Below are 16,920 nucleotides of genomic sequence, written 5' to 3'. Positions count from 1 at the left end.
CTCGATGGCGGCGTGCGGAGAGCCGAGACCCCGCGCGAGCGGAACCAAAGTGGATCGTTGCGGTTCTCCTGTCAGTCAACGACTGACTCCTGGTGGGCCCGCGGCACCGGCACCAGGAGGAGGAGGAGGAGGACGAGGGGGCGGGGCTTGGACTCGCCGGGTCTCGGGTCCCCTTCGGATTCCGCGTGACGTCACCGGAGTCCTGCGGCGGGGCACGCGCATGCTTGGAGCTTATTGTCCTCCCGTTTTGGAGCCCGACCGACCGCCGGAAAAAAAAAAAAAAAACCTCGGTCATGCAATAAATATCAGAAAAAATTTGGATTTTTTTTTTTAATGAATAAAGTAAAAAGTATTTTTTTTCAATATTGACTAGAATATTGAAAAAAATCTATAGCATTCACTTTTGGTTAAAATCACGTACTTACATTCTTTTTAAGTATTAATTTTTTTTAGCATTAATTTAAAAAAAATGTATTGACACAAATTTTTAATTGTTGAAAATAGTGTATTTACATTCATCCATTTTTCTACAGCTTATTCCCTTTGGGGTCGCTGGTGCCTATCTCAGCTACAATCGTGCGGAAGGCGGGTTACACCCTGGACAAGTCGCTACTTCACCGCAGGGCCGTATTTACATTCATTTATACATTTAAAAAATATATATTTACATTAATGTATTTACACTCTTTTAATTGTTAAAACTAGTGTATTTACGTTCGTTTATACATTTTAAAAATTATTTTTACATGACTTATTAAAGTGTTTTTACAATCATTTTTAATCCACAAAAATAGTGCACTTACGTTTATTTTTAAAAACATGTAATGAATTTTTATTTATTGAATTTTTTTTTTTTTTTACAATATTTGTCTATTAAAGATAATCCATATGTTAAACTATTGGAAAAAAATATTTTCAGCCATTAAAAATAATGTATTTACATTGTTTAGTTATTAAAAATAATGTATATACGTTTATTTTTTTACTATTAAAATGTGAATACATCTACATTCATTTGTAATTATTGAAAAAAATGTCCTTACACTAACTTTTTCCACATTTTTTAATGACATCACGTGACCCTCACATTTGAACATTTTTACAGTTGGATCAGAACACAAGAGAACATTTTTAACGTTTTCAAAAACAAAAACATTTTTTAAAAGTTCTGCAGGACTAGACTTTGACAATCTGAACACAAAACAAAACAAAAAAAAGGACCTAGAACTTTATAATTCACTTTGTGGTCCAATTAGGAAGGAAACAAGTTGACTTTGAGCACTTTCATTTTACCGCACACAAATAATTACAAATAATCACAATTAATCACATATTAACAAATAATTTACTAAAGTCAGAGGGAAAAAAACACACGCAAAGATCTTCTATACGACAGGAGGTCACGCTCCTTTGACTTTGCTGCAGGTCCAGGTTGAGAAAGATGAGCTGGTCACGTGACTTGTTGCCAGGAGACCACAAGAAGTTTGTAGAACTTCCACACTGATCATCTTCATCATGTCTGATGTGCTTATGCAGACGTCCACCAGGGGGCGTGTCGCAATCATTCAAAAAACAGGGGGCGTGTCCCAAAACGTCCAGAACTCTTCCTGTGACGTCAAGGGGGGTCCAAGGAGCCACCTCGAAGGTCCAAGACCGCACGTGTCCACCCGCGGATCTTTCTAGAACACGGTCGAACTTTCTTGGAGAAGAACTCTTGGGTTCCGCAGTACTTTTGGGACCAGCGTCGAGAGGTCGAAGGTCGAAAAATGTTCTGGCGAATTCCAGAGTCCGACGGGGGCGGAGCTTGTACTGTCCTGTCCTTTATTGTAGTGACTGCCATCTTTCTGTTTTGTAATTATCTTGAAACATTGTTTGTGAAGTTTGGTCATGAAGATGACATCTGTGACGATGGTGAAGGTGTGAAGATGGTGAAGGTGTGATGGTGGTGAAGGTGTGATGATGGTGATGATGTGATGATGGTGATGATGTGATGAAGGTGAAGGTGCGAGGATGGTGAAGATGTGATGATGGTGAAGGTGTGATGATGGTGATGATGTGATGAAGGTGTGAGGATGGTGAAGGTGTGAGGATGGTGAAGGTGTGATGATGGTGAAGGTGTGATGATGGTGATGATGTGATGAAGGTGTGAGGATGGTGAAGGTGTGATGATGGTGAAGGTGTGATGATGGTGATGATGTGATGAAGGTGCGAGGATGGTGAAGATGTGATGATGGTGAAGGTGTGAGGATGGTGATGATGTGATGAAGGTGTGAGGATGGTGAAGGTGTGAGGATGGTGAAGATGTGATGATGGTGAAGGTGTGATGAGGGTGAAGGTGGGATGATGGTGATAATGTGATGAAGGTGAAGGTGTGAGGATGGTGATGATGTGATGAAGGTGTGAGGATGGTGAAGGTGTGATGAAGGTGAAGGTGTGATGAAAGTGAAAGTGTGATTATAGTGAAGGTGTGATGATGGTGAAGGTGTGATTATAGTGAAGGTGTGATGATGGTGAAGGTGTGATGATGGTGAAGGTGTGATTATAGTGAAGGTGTGATGATGGTGAAGGTGTGATGATGGTGAAGGTGTGATTATAGTGAAGGTGTGATGATTGTGAAAGTGTGACGATGGTAAAGGTGTGATGAAGGTGAAGGTGTGATGAAAGTGAAAGTGTGATTATAGTGAAGGTGTGATGATGGTGAAAGTGTGACGATGGTAAAGGTGTGATGAAGGTGAAGGTGTGATGAAAGAGAAAGTGTGATTATAGTGAAGGTGTGATGATGGTGAAGGTGTGATTATAGTGAAGGTGTGATGATTGTGAAGGTGTGATGATGGTGAAGGTGTGATTATAGTGAAAATTGGATTATGGTGAAGGTGTGATGATGGTGAAGGTGTGATGATGGTGAAGGTGTGATTATAGTGAAGGTGTGATGATTGTGAAGGTGTGATGATGGTGAAGGTGTGATTATAGTGAAAATTGGATTATGGTGAAGGTGTGATGATGGTGAAGGTGTGGTGAAGGTGAAAGTGTGATTATAATTATAGTGAAGGTGTGATGATGGTGAAGTTGTGATGAAGGTGTGGTGATAATGTGATGATGGTGAAGGAGTGATGAAGGTGTGACTATGGTGAAGGTGTGATGAAGGTGAAGGTGTGACGATGGTGAAGGTGTGATGAAAGTACAGGTGTGACGAAGGTGAAGGTGTGATGATGGTGAAGATGTGGTGAAGGTGTGATGAAGGTGAGGGTGTGGCTACAGACGTGACGATGAAGACGTTCAGTCCTCTTCATCACTGTCCCTCATGCTGATCCCCTGCAGGCCGTGGTCCGCCTTGACGGCCACAGTTGCTTCCTCCAGCGCCAGGCGGCTGTAGACGCTCTCGTAGTTCTTGTTGCTGAGGGTGGTGTCCAACACGCCCTGCAGCCGGAAGTCTCTGAAGGTCTTCTGCGCAGCCAGGCGTGGGAGGTCAGAGGTCAGAGGTCAAACAGCAGCAAGGAGCTCTCTGGTGTCTTTTGCTCACCTTCACCATCTTGATGAGGGTCTTCAGCTGGTAGAGATGAAGCTGCAGGTCCAACCTGTCCGTCAACCACCCGCACACCATCTTCATGCTGCTGCTGTACCATTGCTGCACACAACACCATGGACACAATCACGCTGAGGAACCTGCTGGAGAACCTACTGAGGAGCCTGCTGAAGAACCTGCATAGGAATCTGCTGAGGAACCTGCATAGGAACCTGCTAAGGAATCTGCTGAGGAGCCTGCTAAAGAACCTGCATAGGAGCCTGTTGAGGAATCTGCTGAGGAACCTGCATAGGAACCTGCTAAGGAATCTGCTGAGGAGCCTGCTAAAGAACCTGCATAGGAGCCTGTTGAGGAACCTGCATAGGAACCTGCTGAGGAGCCTGCTAAAGAACCTGCATAGGAGCCTGCTGAGGAACCTGCATAGGAGCCTGTTGAGGAATCTGCTGAGGAGCCTGCTAAAGAACTTGCATAGGAGCCTGCTGAGGAACCTGCATAGGAACCTGCTGAGGAACCTGCATAGGAGCCTGCTGAGGAACCTGCATAGGAACCTGCTGAGGAACATGCATAGGAACCTGCTGAGGAACATGCATAGGAGCCTGCTGAGGAACCTGCGTAGGAGCCTGTTGAGGAACCTGCATAGGAGCCTGCTGAGGAACCTGCATAGGAGCCTGTTGAGGAATCTGCTGAGGAGCCTGCTAAAGAACCTGCATTGGAGCCTGCTAAGGAACCTGCATAGGAACCTGCTGAGGAACCTGCATAGGAGCCTGCTGAGGAACCTGCATAGGAACCTGCATAGGAGCCTGCTGAGGAACCTGCGTAGGAGCCTGCTGAGGAACCTGCGTAGGAGCCTGCTGAGGAACCTGCATAGGAGCCTGCTGAGGAACCGGCATAGGAGCCTGCTGAGGAACCTGCATAGGAGCCTGCTGAGGAACCTGCAGAGGAGCCTACTGAGGAGCTTGCTGAAGAACCTGCATAGGAGCCTGCTGAGGAACCTGCATAGGAGCCTGCTGAGGAACCTGCATAGGAGCCTTCTGAGGAACCAGATGATGAACCTGATGAGGAACCTGCTGAGGAGCCTGCTGAGGAACCGTCTGAGGAACCTGCATAGGAGCCTGCTGAGGAACCTGCATAGGAGCCTTCTGAGGAACCAGATGAGGAACCTGATGAGGAACCTGCTGAGGAGCCTGCTGAGGAACCGTCTGAGGAACGACACTCGTTCTTCAAGACCAAGGAGCAGGGCAGGACAAGGAATTCATGAGTGGAACCAGCAAAAACCATTACAGAGGAAAATAAACTTTCTCCCAACTTTTTGTCTTGTTTGCAGTTGAAGTTCTAAGAAGCAAACATCATCACAGTGACCAACGCTAACACGTTCTAGAAATAGGGTGCCCAAAGTGCTGCCTGTAGCTCATTTTTTTAAACAATTGTTAGCATTCTAACATTAGCACGCTAGCTTTTTTGCTAATTTTGAATGTATACACATTAGCGTCAAAAACTGTTGCTGCTAGCATGCTAACTAACGTTCATATGCTACCTTTTTTCAGCTACAGCTAATGTAGCTTGACACCTTTTTGTACTTGATGCATGTTATTTTGTTAGCATGCTGGCATTTAAAAAAATCAGTTACACACCTTAAATTACTAAACTTTGAAACATTACGCAGTTAGCATTTTTGCATGCTAACATCGGCATGCTACATATTTAGCTAAGTTAGCAGGTATACACTTTAGTATCAACAATTTTTGGCATTTTACTAATGTTAACGGTAAGCCCGCTTTTTTGTGCATGTTAGTGTAGTTTTGTTAGCATGCTAGCTTTTAAAAAAAAAAATACTAATTTTGAATACATACACAGTCTCAAAAACTGTTGCTACTGGACGAATGATACCTGTTAGCATGCTGACGTTCGTATGCTAGCTTTTTTCAGCTAATGTTGTAGCTGTACACCATTTTGTACTTGACGCATGTATCTGTTATCATGTTAGCATTTACAAAAAAAGTCAGTTACACACCTCAAAGTATTATGCTCTGAAACATTATGCAAGTTACAGTTAGCATTTCTGCATGCTAACATTAGCGTGCTACATATTTAGCTAAGTTAGCAGGTATAGACTTTAGTATCAACTATTGTTAGCATTTTACTAATGCTAACCGTAAGCCTGCTATTTTTTGCATGTTAGCAGGATTTTGTTAGCATACTAGCTTTTTTTTTTATTTTTTGAATATATACACACAAGTCTCAAAAACTGTTGCTACCGGACGAATGATACCTGTTAGCATGCTGACGTTAATATGCTAGCTTTTTTCAGCTTACTTTGTAGGTATACACCCCAGTCATATTTTGGTACTTGATGTATGCTAATGTTAGCATCTTAAACACATTTTACAGGTAAACACCTCAGAGTAATATATTTTTTAGAATGCTAGTATTAGCATGCTAGCTTTTAAAAATGTTTTTTTTAAACAAATTTTCAATATATACACAAAAGTGTCAAAAACTGTTACTACTGGACGAATGATACCTGATAGCATGCTGACGTTAATATGCTAGCTTTTTTCAGCTAACTTTGTAGGTATACACCTCAGTCATATTTTGGTACTTGATGCATGCTAAGGTTAGCATCTTCAACACATTTTACAGGTAAACACCTCAGAGTAATACATTTTTTGAATGCTAATATTAGAATGCTAGCTTTTTAAAAAAAAAATGGTCACTAATTTTGAATATATACACACAAGTCTCAAAAACTGTTGCTACTGGACGAATGATATCTGTTAGCATGCTTGCTGACGTTAATATGCTAGCTTTTTTCAGCTAACTTTGTAGGTATACACCCCAGTCATATTTTGGTACTTGATGCGTGGTAATGTTAGCATCTTAAACACATTTTACAGGTAAACACCTCAAAGTAATATATTTTTAGAATGCTAATATTAGCAGGCTAGCTTTTTAAATTTTTTTTAAACTAATTTTCAATATATACACACAAGTCTCAAAAACTGTTGCTACTGGATGAATGATACCTGTTAGCATCCTGACGTTGATATGCTAGCTTATTTTTAGCTAACTTTGTAGGTATACACCCCAGTCATATTTTGGTACTTGATGCATGCTAATGTTAGCATCTGAAACACATTTTACAGGTAAACACCTCAGAGTAATATATTTTTTAGAATGCTAATATTAGCATGCTAGCTTTAAAAAAAAAATCACAAATTTTGAATATATACACACAAGTCTCAAAAACTGTTGCTACTGGATGAATGATACCTGTTAGCATGCTGACGTTAATATGCTAGCTAGCTTTTTTCAGCTAACTTTGTAGGTATACACCCCAGTCATATTTTGGTACTTGATGTATGCTAATGTTAGCATCTTAAAAACATTTTACAGGTAAACACCTCAGAGTAATATATTTTTTAGAATGCTAGTATTAGCATGCTAGCTTTTAAAAATGTTTTTTTAAACTAATTTTCAATATATACACAAAAGTGTCAAAAACTGTTGCTACTGGATGAATGATACCTGATAGCATGCTGACGTTAATATGCTAGCTTTTTTCAGCTAACTTTGTAGGTATACACCCCAGTCATATTTTGGTACTTGATGCATGCTAAGGTTAGCATCTTCAACACATTTTACAGGTAAACACCTCAGAGTAATACATTTTTTGAATGCTAATATTAGAATGCTAGCTTTTTAAAAAAAAATGGTCACTAATTTTGAATATACACACACAAGTCTCAAAAACTGTTGCTACTGGACGAATGATATCTGTTAGCATGCTTGCTGATGTTAATATGCTAGCTTTTTTCAGCTAACTTTGTAGGTATACACCCCAGTCATATTTTGGTACTTGATGCATGCTAATGTTAGCATCTTAAACACATTTTACAGGTAAACACCTCAAAGTAATATATTTTTAGAATGCTAATATTAGCAGGCTAGCTTTTTTTTTTTTTTTTTTTAACTAATTTTCAATATATACACACAAGTCTCAAAAACTGTTGCTACTGGATGAATGATACCTGTTAGCATCCTGACGTTGATATGCTAGCTTATTTTTAGCTAACTTTGTAGGTATACACCCCAGTCATATTTTGGTACTTGATGCATGCTAATGTTAGCATCTGAAACACATTTTACAGGTAAACACCTCAGAGTAATATATTTTTTAGAATGCTAATATTAGCATGCTAGCTTTAAAAAAAAAAATCACAAATTTTGAATATATACACACAAGTCTCAAAAACTGTTGCTACTGGATGAATGATACCTGTTAGCATGCTGACGTTAATATGCTAGCTAGCTTTTTTCAGCTAACTTTGTAGGTATACACCCCAGTCATATTTTGGTACTTGATGTATGCTAATGTTAGCATCTTAAAAACATTTTACAGGTAAACACCTCAGAGTAATATATTTTTTAGAATGCTAGTATTAGCATGCTAGCTTTTAAAAATGTTTTTTTTAAACTAATTTTCAATATATACACAAAAGTGTCAAAAACTGTTGCTACTGGATGAATGATACCTGATAGCATGCTGACGTTAATATGCTAGCTTTTTTCAGCTAACTTTGTAGGTATACACCCCAGTCATATTTTGGTACTTGATGCATGCTAAGGTTAGCATCTTCAACACATTTTACAGGTAAACACCTCAGAGTAATACATTTTTTGAATGCTAATATTAGAATGCTAGCTTTTTAAAAAAAAATGGTCACTAATTTTGAATATACACACACAAGTCTCAAAAACTGTTGCTACTGGACGAATGATATCTGTTAGCATGCTTGCTGATGTTAATATGCTAGCTTTTTTCAGCTAACTTTGTAGGTATACACCCCAGTCATATTTTGGTACTTGATGCATGCTAATGTTAGCATCTTAAACACATTTTACAGGTAAACACCTCAAAGTAATATATTTTTAGAATGCTAATATTAGCAGGCTAGCTTTTTTTTTTTTTTTTTTTTAACTAATTTTCAATATATACACACAAGTCTCAAAAACTGTTGCTACTGGAAGAATGATACCTGTTAGCATGCTGACGTTGATATGCTAGCTTTTTTTTTTAGCTAACTTTGTAGGTATACACCCCAGTCATATTTTGGTACTTGATGCATGCTAATGTTAGCATCTGAAACACATTTTACAGGTAAACACCTCAGAGTAATATATTTTTTAGAATGCTGATATTAGCATGCTAGATTTAAAAAAAAAAAAATCACTAATTTTGAATATATACACACAAGTCTCAAAAACTGTTGCTACTGGATGAATGATACCTGTTAGCATGCTGATGTTAATATGCTAGCTTTTTTCAGCCAACTTTGTAGGTATAATACCAATGTTAGCATCTTTAACACATTTTACAGGTAAACACCTCAGAGTAATATATGTTTTAGAATGCTAATATTAGCATGCTAGCTTTTAATTTTTTTTTACTAATTTGCAATATATACACATTAGTCTCAAAAACTGTTGCTACTGGACGAATGATACTTGTTAGCATGCTTGCTGACGTTAATATGCTAGTTTTTTTCAGTTAACTTTGTAGGTATACTACTCAGTCATATTTTGGTGCTCGATGCATGCTAATGTTAGCATCTTAAACCCATTTTACAGGTAGACACCTCAAAGTAATATATTTTTTAGAATGCTGATATTAGCATGCTAGCTTTAAATAAAAAAAAAAATATAATTTTCAATATACACACACAAGTCTCAAAAATTGTTGCTACTGGACGAATGATACCTGTTAGCATACTGATGTTAACATGCTAGCTTTTTTCAGCTAACTTTGTAGGTATACACCCCAGTCATATGTTGGTACTTGATGCATGCTAATGTTAGCATCTGAAAAACATTTTACAGGTAAAGACCTCAGAGTAATATATTTTTTAGAATGCTAATATTAGCATGCTAATTTAAATTTCTATTCATTTATTTTTTTTTTTACAAATTTTCAATGTATACACAAAAGTCTCGAAAACTGTTGCTACTGGACGAATGATACTTGTTAGCATGCTGACGTTATAATGCTAGCTTTTTTCAGCTAACTTTGTATACACCCCAGTCATATTTTGGTACTTGATGCATGCTAATGTTAGCATCTTCAACACATTTTACAGGTAAACACCTCAGAGTAACATATTTTTTTAGAATGCTAACATTAGCATGCTACATCTTTAAGCTAATTGAGCAGGCACACACTTGAGTGTCCTGTATCTTTGTATTTCACGACTGTAAGTGTGCTAGTTTTTTTTTAGCTTATAATTTTACTCGACGCAATCTGGTTAGCGTGCTAACTTTTAGCATTTTAGTACGGCTGTGGAGCTAAATACCGAAATGGGCGCCGCATCTTTTCATTTTTCAGAGTGTATAAAAAATGTGGGCACCCCTGTTCTAGAAGGTTCTCCTCTATTACAATGGAAAAGAAGCCTGGCCGGCTAGCAAGCGCCAAACCATCACACGGAGGTTCAGGGCTGCGAATCAAACGCACTTTTTCGCACCTAAGAGCGCCACTCTTGCGGCGGGTGGGACGCCGTTTCTTTTCAGCGGATTGGCGGCGGCGGCAGATTGCTGTGACATGGCAGTGACCCCAAAATATTCAGATGTGCGCGCTGGCGTAATTACTTTGGCAAGCAAAACATCATTCCCGCCGTTCTGAAAGACCAAAAACATTCAGGGTCGGCAAACACTTAACTCTTCCGCCCCAGACCCCCTCCGGTGGTGGAATGTTGTAATTACGCGCTTCTAAATTAACACTTGGGACTTAATGCCTCTGAAGAGACGTGTTATCTGCTAAAGTGACTTCAACGTGGTGGAGGTGTCACAACAATGACCACACAATCGTCTCCTCCAGGATGGACGCCGCAGGTAAACAAACGCCGTCTCACAAAGTGGAGGAAGAACAAGCATGGATATGGACACGCCCCCTTTAAAAAAAAAAAACCTGTCGTCATGGAAACATGAAACACAATGTTGGCATATGGTGTCGCATGTTATTTGGACAGTTTTTTATCATTTGTAATAATAATAATAATATTAAAAGCAATAACATATACGTATATATATATATATATACATATATATATATATATACGTATATGTATATATATATATAAAGCATATATTCTCACACCTACACCTTTTCTATTGATTTATTTTTTAATATACAACACATTATATCGCATTATCTTAGATGGGAAAGTGGACACAATTAATATCGATGCAATCGCATCACAAAACAAGGATCGGATGATATCAGCTAGCATCTACAATGTTTGAGATCAGGTGCGATACAAGCAGTCCTGCAGCAAGTTTACTTGTGTGTGATATCATGTGCGATACAAACAGACCTTCGGCGTGTCTACTTGTGTGTGATATCATATGTGATGGAAACAGTCCTGCGGATTTTTTACTTGCGTGTGATATCATCTGCGATACAAGCAGTCCTGAAGCAAGTTTACTTGTGTGTGATATCATGTGTGATACAAGCAGTCATGTCGCATGTTTACTTGTGTGTGACAGCATGTGCGATACAAGCAGTCCTGCTGCTTTTTTTACTCGCTTGTGATATAATCTGCGATACAAGCGGTCCTGCAGCAAGTTTACCTGAGTGTGATATCGTGTGAGATACAAGCAGTCCTGAAGCAAGTTTACTTGTGGGCTATCATGTGCGATACAAGCAGTCATGCTGCATGTTTACTTGTGTGTGATATCATGTGTGATACAAGCAGTCATGTCGCATGTTTACTCGTGTGTGATAGCATGTGCGATACAAGCAGTCTTGTGGCGTGTTTACCTGTGTGTGATATCATGCGCGATACAAGCAGTCCTGCAGCGTGTTTACTTGTGTGTGATATCATATGTGATAGAAACAGTCCTGCGGATTTTTTACTTGCGTGTGATATCATCTGCGATACAAGCAGTCCTGAAGCAAGTTTACTTGTGGGCTATCATGTGCGATACAAGCAGTCATGCTGCATGTTTACTTGTGTGTGATATCATGTGTGATACAAGCAGTCATGTCGCATGTTTACTTGTGTGTGAAAACATGTGCGATACAAGCAGTCTTGCGGCGTGTTTACCTGTGTGTGATATCATGCGCGATACAAGCAGTCCTGCGGCGTGTTTACTCGTGTGTGATATCATATGTGATGGAAACAGTCCTGCGGATTTTTTTCTTGCGTGTGATATCATCTGCGATACAAGCAGTCCTGAAGCAAGTTTACTTGTGGGCTATCATGTGCGATACAAGCAGTCATGCTGCATGTTTACTTGTGTGTGATATCATGTGTGATACAAGCAGTCATGTCGCATGTTTACTTGTGTGTGATATCATGTGCGATACAAGCAGTCTTGTTGCGTGTTTACCTGTGTGTGATATCATGCGCGATACAAGCAGTCCTGCAGCGTGTTTACTCGTGTGTGATATCATATGTGATGGAAACAGTCCTGCTGATTTTTTACTTGCGTGTGATATCATCTGCGATACAAGCAGTCCTGAAGCAAGTTTACTTGTGGGCTATCATGTGCGATACAAGCAGTCATGCTGCATGTTTACTTGTGTGTGATATCATGTGCGATACAAGCAGTCATGCTGCATGTTTACTTGTGTGTGATAGCATGTGCGATACAAGCAGTCCTGCTGCTTTTTTTACTCGCTTGTGATATAATCTGCGATACAAGCGGTCCTGCAGCAAGTTTACCTGAGTGTGATATCGTGTGAGGTACAAGTATTTCTGCAGCGTGTTTACTTGTGTGTGATACAATGTGCGACAGAAACAGTCCTGCGGATTTTTTACTTGCGTGTGATATCATCTGGGATACAAGCAGTCCTGAAGCAAGTTTACTTGTGGGATGTCATGTACGATACAAGCAGTCATGTTGCATGTTTACTCGTGTGTGATATCATGTGCGATACAAGCAGTCATGTTGCATGCTTACTTGTGTGTGATAGCATGTGCGACACAAGCAGTCCTGCGGCTTTTTTGCTTGCATGTGATATCATCTGCGATACAAGCAGTCCTGCAGCAAGTCTACTTGTGGGATATCATGTGCGACAGAAGCAGTCATGTTGCATGTTTACTTGTGTGTGATATCATGTGTGATACAAGCAGTCATGTTGCATGTTTTCTTGTGTGTGATAGCATGTGCGAAACAAGCAGCCCTGCGGCTTTTTTGCTTGCACGTGATATCATCTGTAATACAAGCAGTCCTGCAGCAAATTTACTTGTGTGATATCATGTGCGATACAAGCAGTCATGTTGCATGTTTTCTTGTGTGTGATATCATGTGCGATACAAGCAGTCCTGCTGTGTTTACCTGTGTGTGATATCATGCATAATACAAGCAGTCCTGGAGTGTGTTTACTTTTGTGGGATATCATGTGCGATACAAGCAGTCCTGCAGCGTGTTTACTTGTGTGTGTGTGATATCATGTGCGATACAAGCAGTCCTGCTGTGTTTACCTGTGTGTGATATCATGCGTGATACAAGCAGTTCTGGAGTGTGTTTACTTGTGTGTGATATCATGTGCAATACAAGCAGTCCTGTGGCTTTTTTACTTGTGTGTGATACCATCTACAATACAAGCAGTCCTGCAGCAAGTTTACTTGTGTGGGATATCATGTTTGATACAAGCAGTCCTGCAGCGTGTTTACAAGTGTGTGTTGATATCATGTTGATTTAAGCAGTCCTGCGGCGTGTTTACATGTGTGTGTGATATCATGTGCGATACAATCAGACTTGCGGCGTGTCTACTTGTGTGTGATATAATGTGCGATACAAGAAGTCCTGCGGCTTTTTACTTGCGTGTGATATCATCTACGATACAAGCAGTCCTGCAGCAAGTTTACTTGTGTGTGATGTCATGTGCAATATAAGCAGTCCTGCAGCGTGTCTACAAGTGTATTTGATATCATGTGCGATACAAGCAGTCCTGCACCGTGTTTACTTGTGTGTGATAGCATGTGCGATACAAGCAGTCCTGCCGCTTTTTTACTTGGGTGTGATATCATCTGCGATGCAAGCAGTCCTGCAGCAAGTTTACGTGTGTCTGATGTCATGTGCGATACAAGCAGTCCTGCAACCTGTTTACTTGTGTGTGATAGCATGTGCGATACAAGCAGTCCTGCGGCTTTTTTACTTGCGTGTAATATCATCTGCGATACAAGCAGTCCTGCAGCAAGTTTACTTGTGTGTGATACCATGTGCGATACAAGCAGTCATGTTGAATGTTTACTTGTGTGTGATATCATGTGCGATACAAGCAGTCCTGCGGCTTTTTTACTTGCGTGTAGTATCATCTGCGATACAAGCAGTCCTGCAGCAAGTTTACTTGTGTGTGATACCATGTGCGATACAAGCAGTCGTGTTGAATGTTTACTTGTGTGTGATATCATGTGCGATACAAGCAGTCCTGCGGCGTATTTACCTGCGTGTGATATCATGCGCGATACAAGCAGTCCTGGAGTGTGTTTACTTGTGTGTGATATCATGTGCGACACAAGCAAACCTGTGTCGTGTTTACTTGTGTGATATCATGTGCGATACAAGCAGTCCTGCGGCATGTTTACTTGTGTGTGATATCATGTGCGACACAAGCAAACCTGTGTCGTGTTTACTTGTGTGATATAATGTGCGATACAACACTCCCGCGGCGTGTTTACTTGTGTGTGACATCATGTGCGATACAAGCAGTCCTGCGGCATGTTTACTTGTGTGTGATATCATGTGCGACACAAGCAAATCTGTGTCGTGTTTACTTGTGTGATATCATGTGCGTTACAAGCAGTCCTGTATCGTGTTCAGCGTTATTCTTCTTCAGTGTGGAAGAGCAATGACTAGATGCAAAAAACAAATGGATTAAAACGTTGGATTACATATAAAAAAATGACCATCACCAGTCAGTAAAAACATGTTGTATATTATGTTAATATATAAAAACGATTTTTTTGTATAACCAAAATGGTGTTTCTGACACCACATTGTTTTTTTACATGCAGATCCATGTGTTCTTACTAATTATTTTCAACTGCTGTGTTAGAATATTAGAACATGTTACCTAATAGTACACTAATATTTATGTATATATTTATCGGTCCAAGTTGACATACTTCTAAGATGGCGCCAAATATCCAAATCCATGATTTTTAGGTTTAAACATACAAAGTTAGCTAAGAAGCTAGTATAACATGTTAGCATGCTAATATAAGAGACGCTAGCATACATTCAAGATGGCGCCAAGCATCAACATCCAGGATTTTTAGGTGAAAACATACAAATTAGCTAAAAAGCTAGCATAACATGTTAGCATGCTAATATAAGGGACGTTTGTATACATTCAAAATAGAGCTAAGAATCAACATCCACAAGTTTCAGGTTCAAACACACAAAACTAGCTAAAAAGCTAGCATAACATGTTAGCATGCTAATATACGAGACCAGAGCTCCGCATGTCATGCTCCTTTTCCCACAACTATGTCAAACAAGTAAAAATATAATGACTACTCATTCCTACGAATGTGACTTTTTCAAGCCAGCACCATTATAAAACAGCAACAGTGTCAGTACAGCTAGCGAGTGGGCCACACGCTCATTCACCCAGCACTACTCGGATTTTCACTTCCATTCTTTTGTAGTTCAAAGTCAATGTCGAGTAAAGCGATCCTTTTTTTTTTTGTTTCTGTTTTCCAAACCCCGAGACATTTTGTGTTATGATGTTGATGATGTGATGGATATACTTTGACGAGTAAAAATGTAGTAAATGTTTCTACCAGCCAATGTTCAACATCTGCAAAGTACTTTGTCACACCCAACAACTGTCAGTCCTTCATGTCTTCTTCTGACATCCTTCTGTTCTTCTACTGCGCTACATCATGACACACACGCACACACACACACACACACACTAAACACACACACACACACACGCACACACACACACAGACTAAACACACGCACACACACGCACGTGTAAATTGACAATGAAGGAGTTCCATAATTGAGCAAATTAGAGCGGCAGTGAACGCAGATGGTGATTTAAATGAAACGTTCTCGTCAGAAATAAAAGCGGCCTGATGGGGAGGGGGGTGAGGGTGATGGGGGGTGAAGGGGCATGGGGGGTTATTGTGGACCCTGCTGTCAATTTAATGATACAATTTCTATAAATGACACATGTTGTTTTGGCACAAAGACACATGGCATTTTTTTTTTATGTAATCATAATACTATCACATTTTAATTATAATATATACACATATACATGTGCAGTACATATAATATCACTTTATTATTTGACACAATAACAACACTATTACACTTTAATGATCTAATATAATATATATTAATATATTACATTATTTTATTAAAAAAATAATACTATTCAAGTTGATTTACTTATATATATATATATATATATGTATATATATATATATATGTATATATATAACACTGACACGATTGTATATACGGCGGATACTGCCCTCCAAAATAGTTTCTCTCGTTTTGAGGAAGTAACATTAGAGGAATTGTTACAACGTGTAAATGGAATAAAACAAACAACATGTTTACTTGACCCACTTCCTGGGAAACTGATCAAGGAGCTCTTTGTATTATTAGGTCCATCAGTGCTAAATATTATGAACTTATCACTTTCCTCGGGCACTGTTCCCCTAGCATTCAAAAAAGCGGTTATTCATCCTCTCCTTAAAAGACCTAACCTCGATCCTGACCTCATGGTAAACTCACCTTCCCTTTATTTCAAAAATCCTCGAAAAAATTGTTGCGGAGCAGTTAAATGAACACTTAGCGTCTAACAATCTATGTGAAACCTTTCAATCCGGTTTCAGGGCAAATCACTCCACGGAGACAGCCCTCGCAAAAATGACTAATGATCTATTGCTAACGATGGATTCTGATGCGTCATCTATGTTGCTGCTCCTCGATCTTAGCGCCGCTTTCGATACCGTCGATCGTAATATTTTATTAGAACGTATCAAAACACGAATTGGTATGTCAGACTTAGCCCTGTCTTGGTTTAACTCTTATCTTACTGATAGGATGCAGTGCGTCTCCCATATCAATGTGACCTCAGACTACGTTAAGGTAACGTGTGGAGTTCCCCAGGGTTCGGTCCTTGGCCCTGCACTCTTCAGCATCTACATGCTGCCGCTAGGTGACATCATACGCAAATACGGTGTTAGCTTTCACTGTTATGCTGATGACACCCAACTCTACATGCCCCTAAAGCTGACCAACACGCCGGATTGTAGTCAGCTGGAGGCGTGTCTTAATGAAATTAAACAATGGATGTCCGCTAACTTTTTGCAACTCAACGCCAAAAAAATGGAAATGCTGATTATCGGTCCTGCTAGACACCGACCTCT

The 16,920-nt window shown here is 39.7% G+C and overlaps 1 protein-coding gene across 10 annotated transcripts in view; it reads right to left on the bottom strand.

Annotated features, from left to right (window-relative positions):
* Positions 1 to 1,045: 1,045 nt before the first annotated feature.
* The window catches only part of cadps2 (Ca++-dependent secretion activator 2), a 322,908-nt gene continuing 307,033 nt past the window's right edge, over positions 1,046 to 16,920 (bottom strand). For 8 of the 10 annotated variants that reach the window (XM_061894375.1, XM_061894376.1, XM_061894372.1 and 5 more), the window contains 2 exons: positions 3,521 to 3,625; positions 1,046 to 3,444 (listed from right to left, as the gene is read on the bottom strand). In XM_061894375.1, the coding sequence (XP_061750359.1) occupies positions 3,277 to 3,444; positions 3,521 to 3,625 (273 nt within the window). In that variant the 3' untranslated portion in view covers positions 1,046 to 3,276. The remainder of the gene's footprint in view (positions 3,445 to 3,520; positions 3,626 to 16,920) is intronic. The other 2 variants (XR_009806043.1, XM_061894374.1) reach the window with 2 other exon arrangements.

This window comes from Nerophis ophidion, linkage group LG03 (genome assembly GCF_033978795.1).
Source record: "Nerophis ophidion isolate RoL-2023_Sa linkage group LG03, RoL_Noph_v1.0, whole genome shotgun sequence".
NCBI lineage: Eukaryota > Metazoa > Chordata > Actinopteri > Syngnathiformes > Syngnathidae > Nerophis > Nerophis ophidion.
Note: the sequence above shows the minus strand (reverse complement) of the source record. Positions and strands in the feature narration are given on the sequence as shown.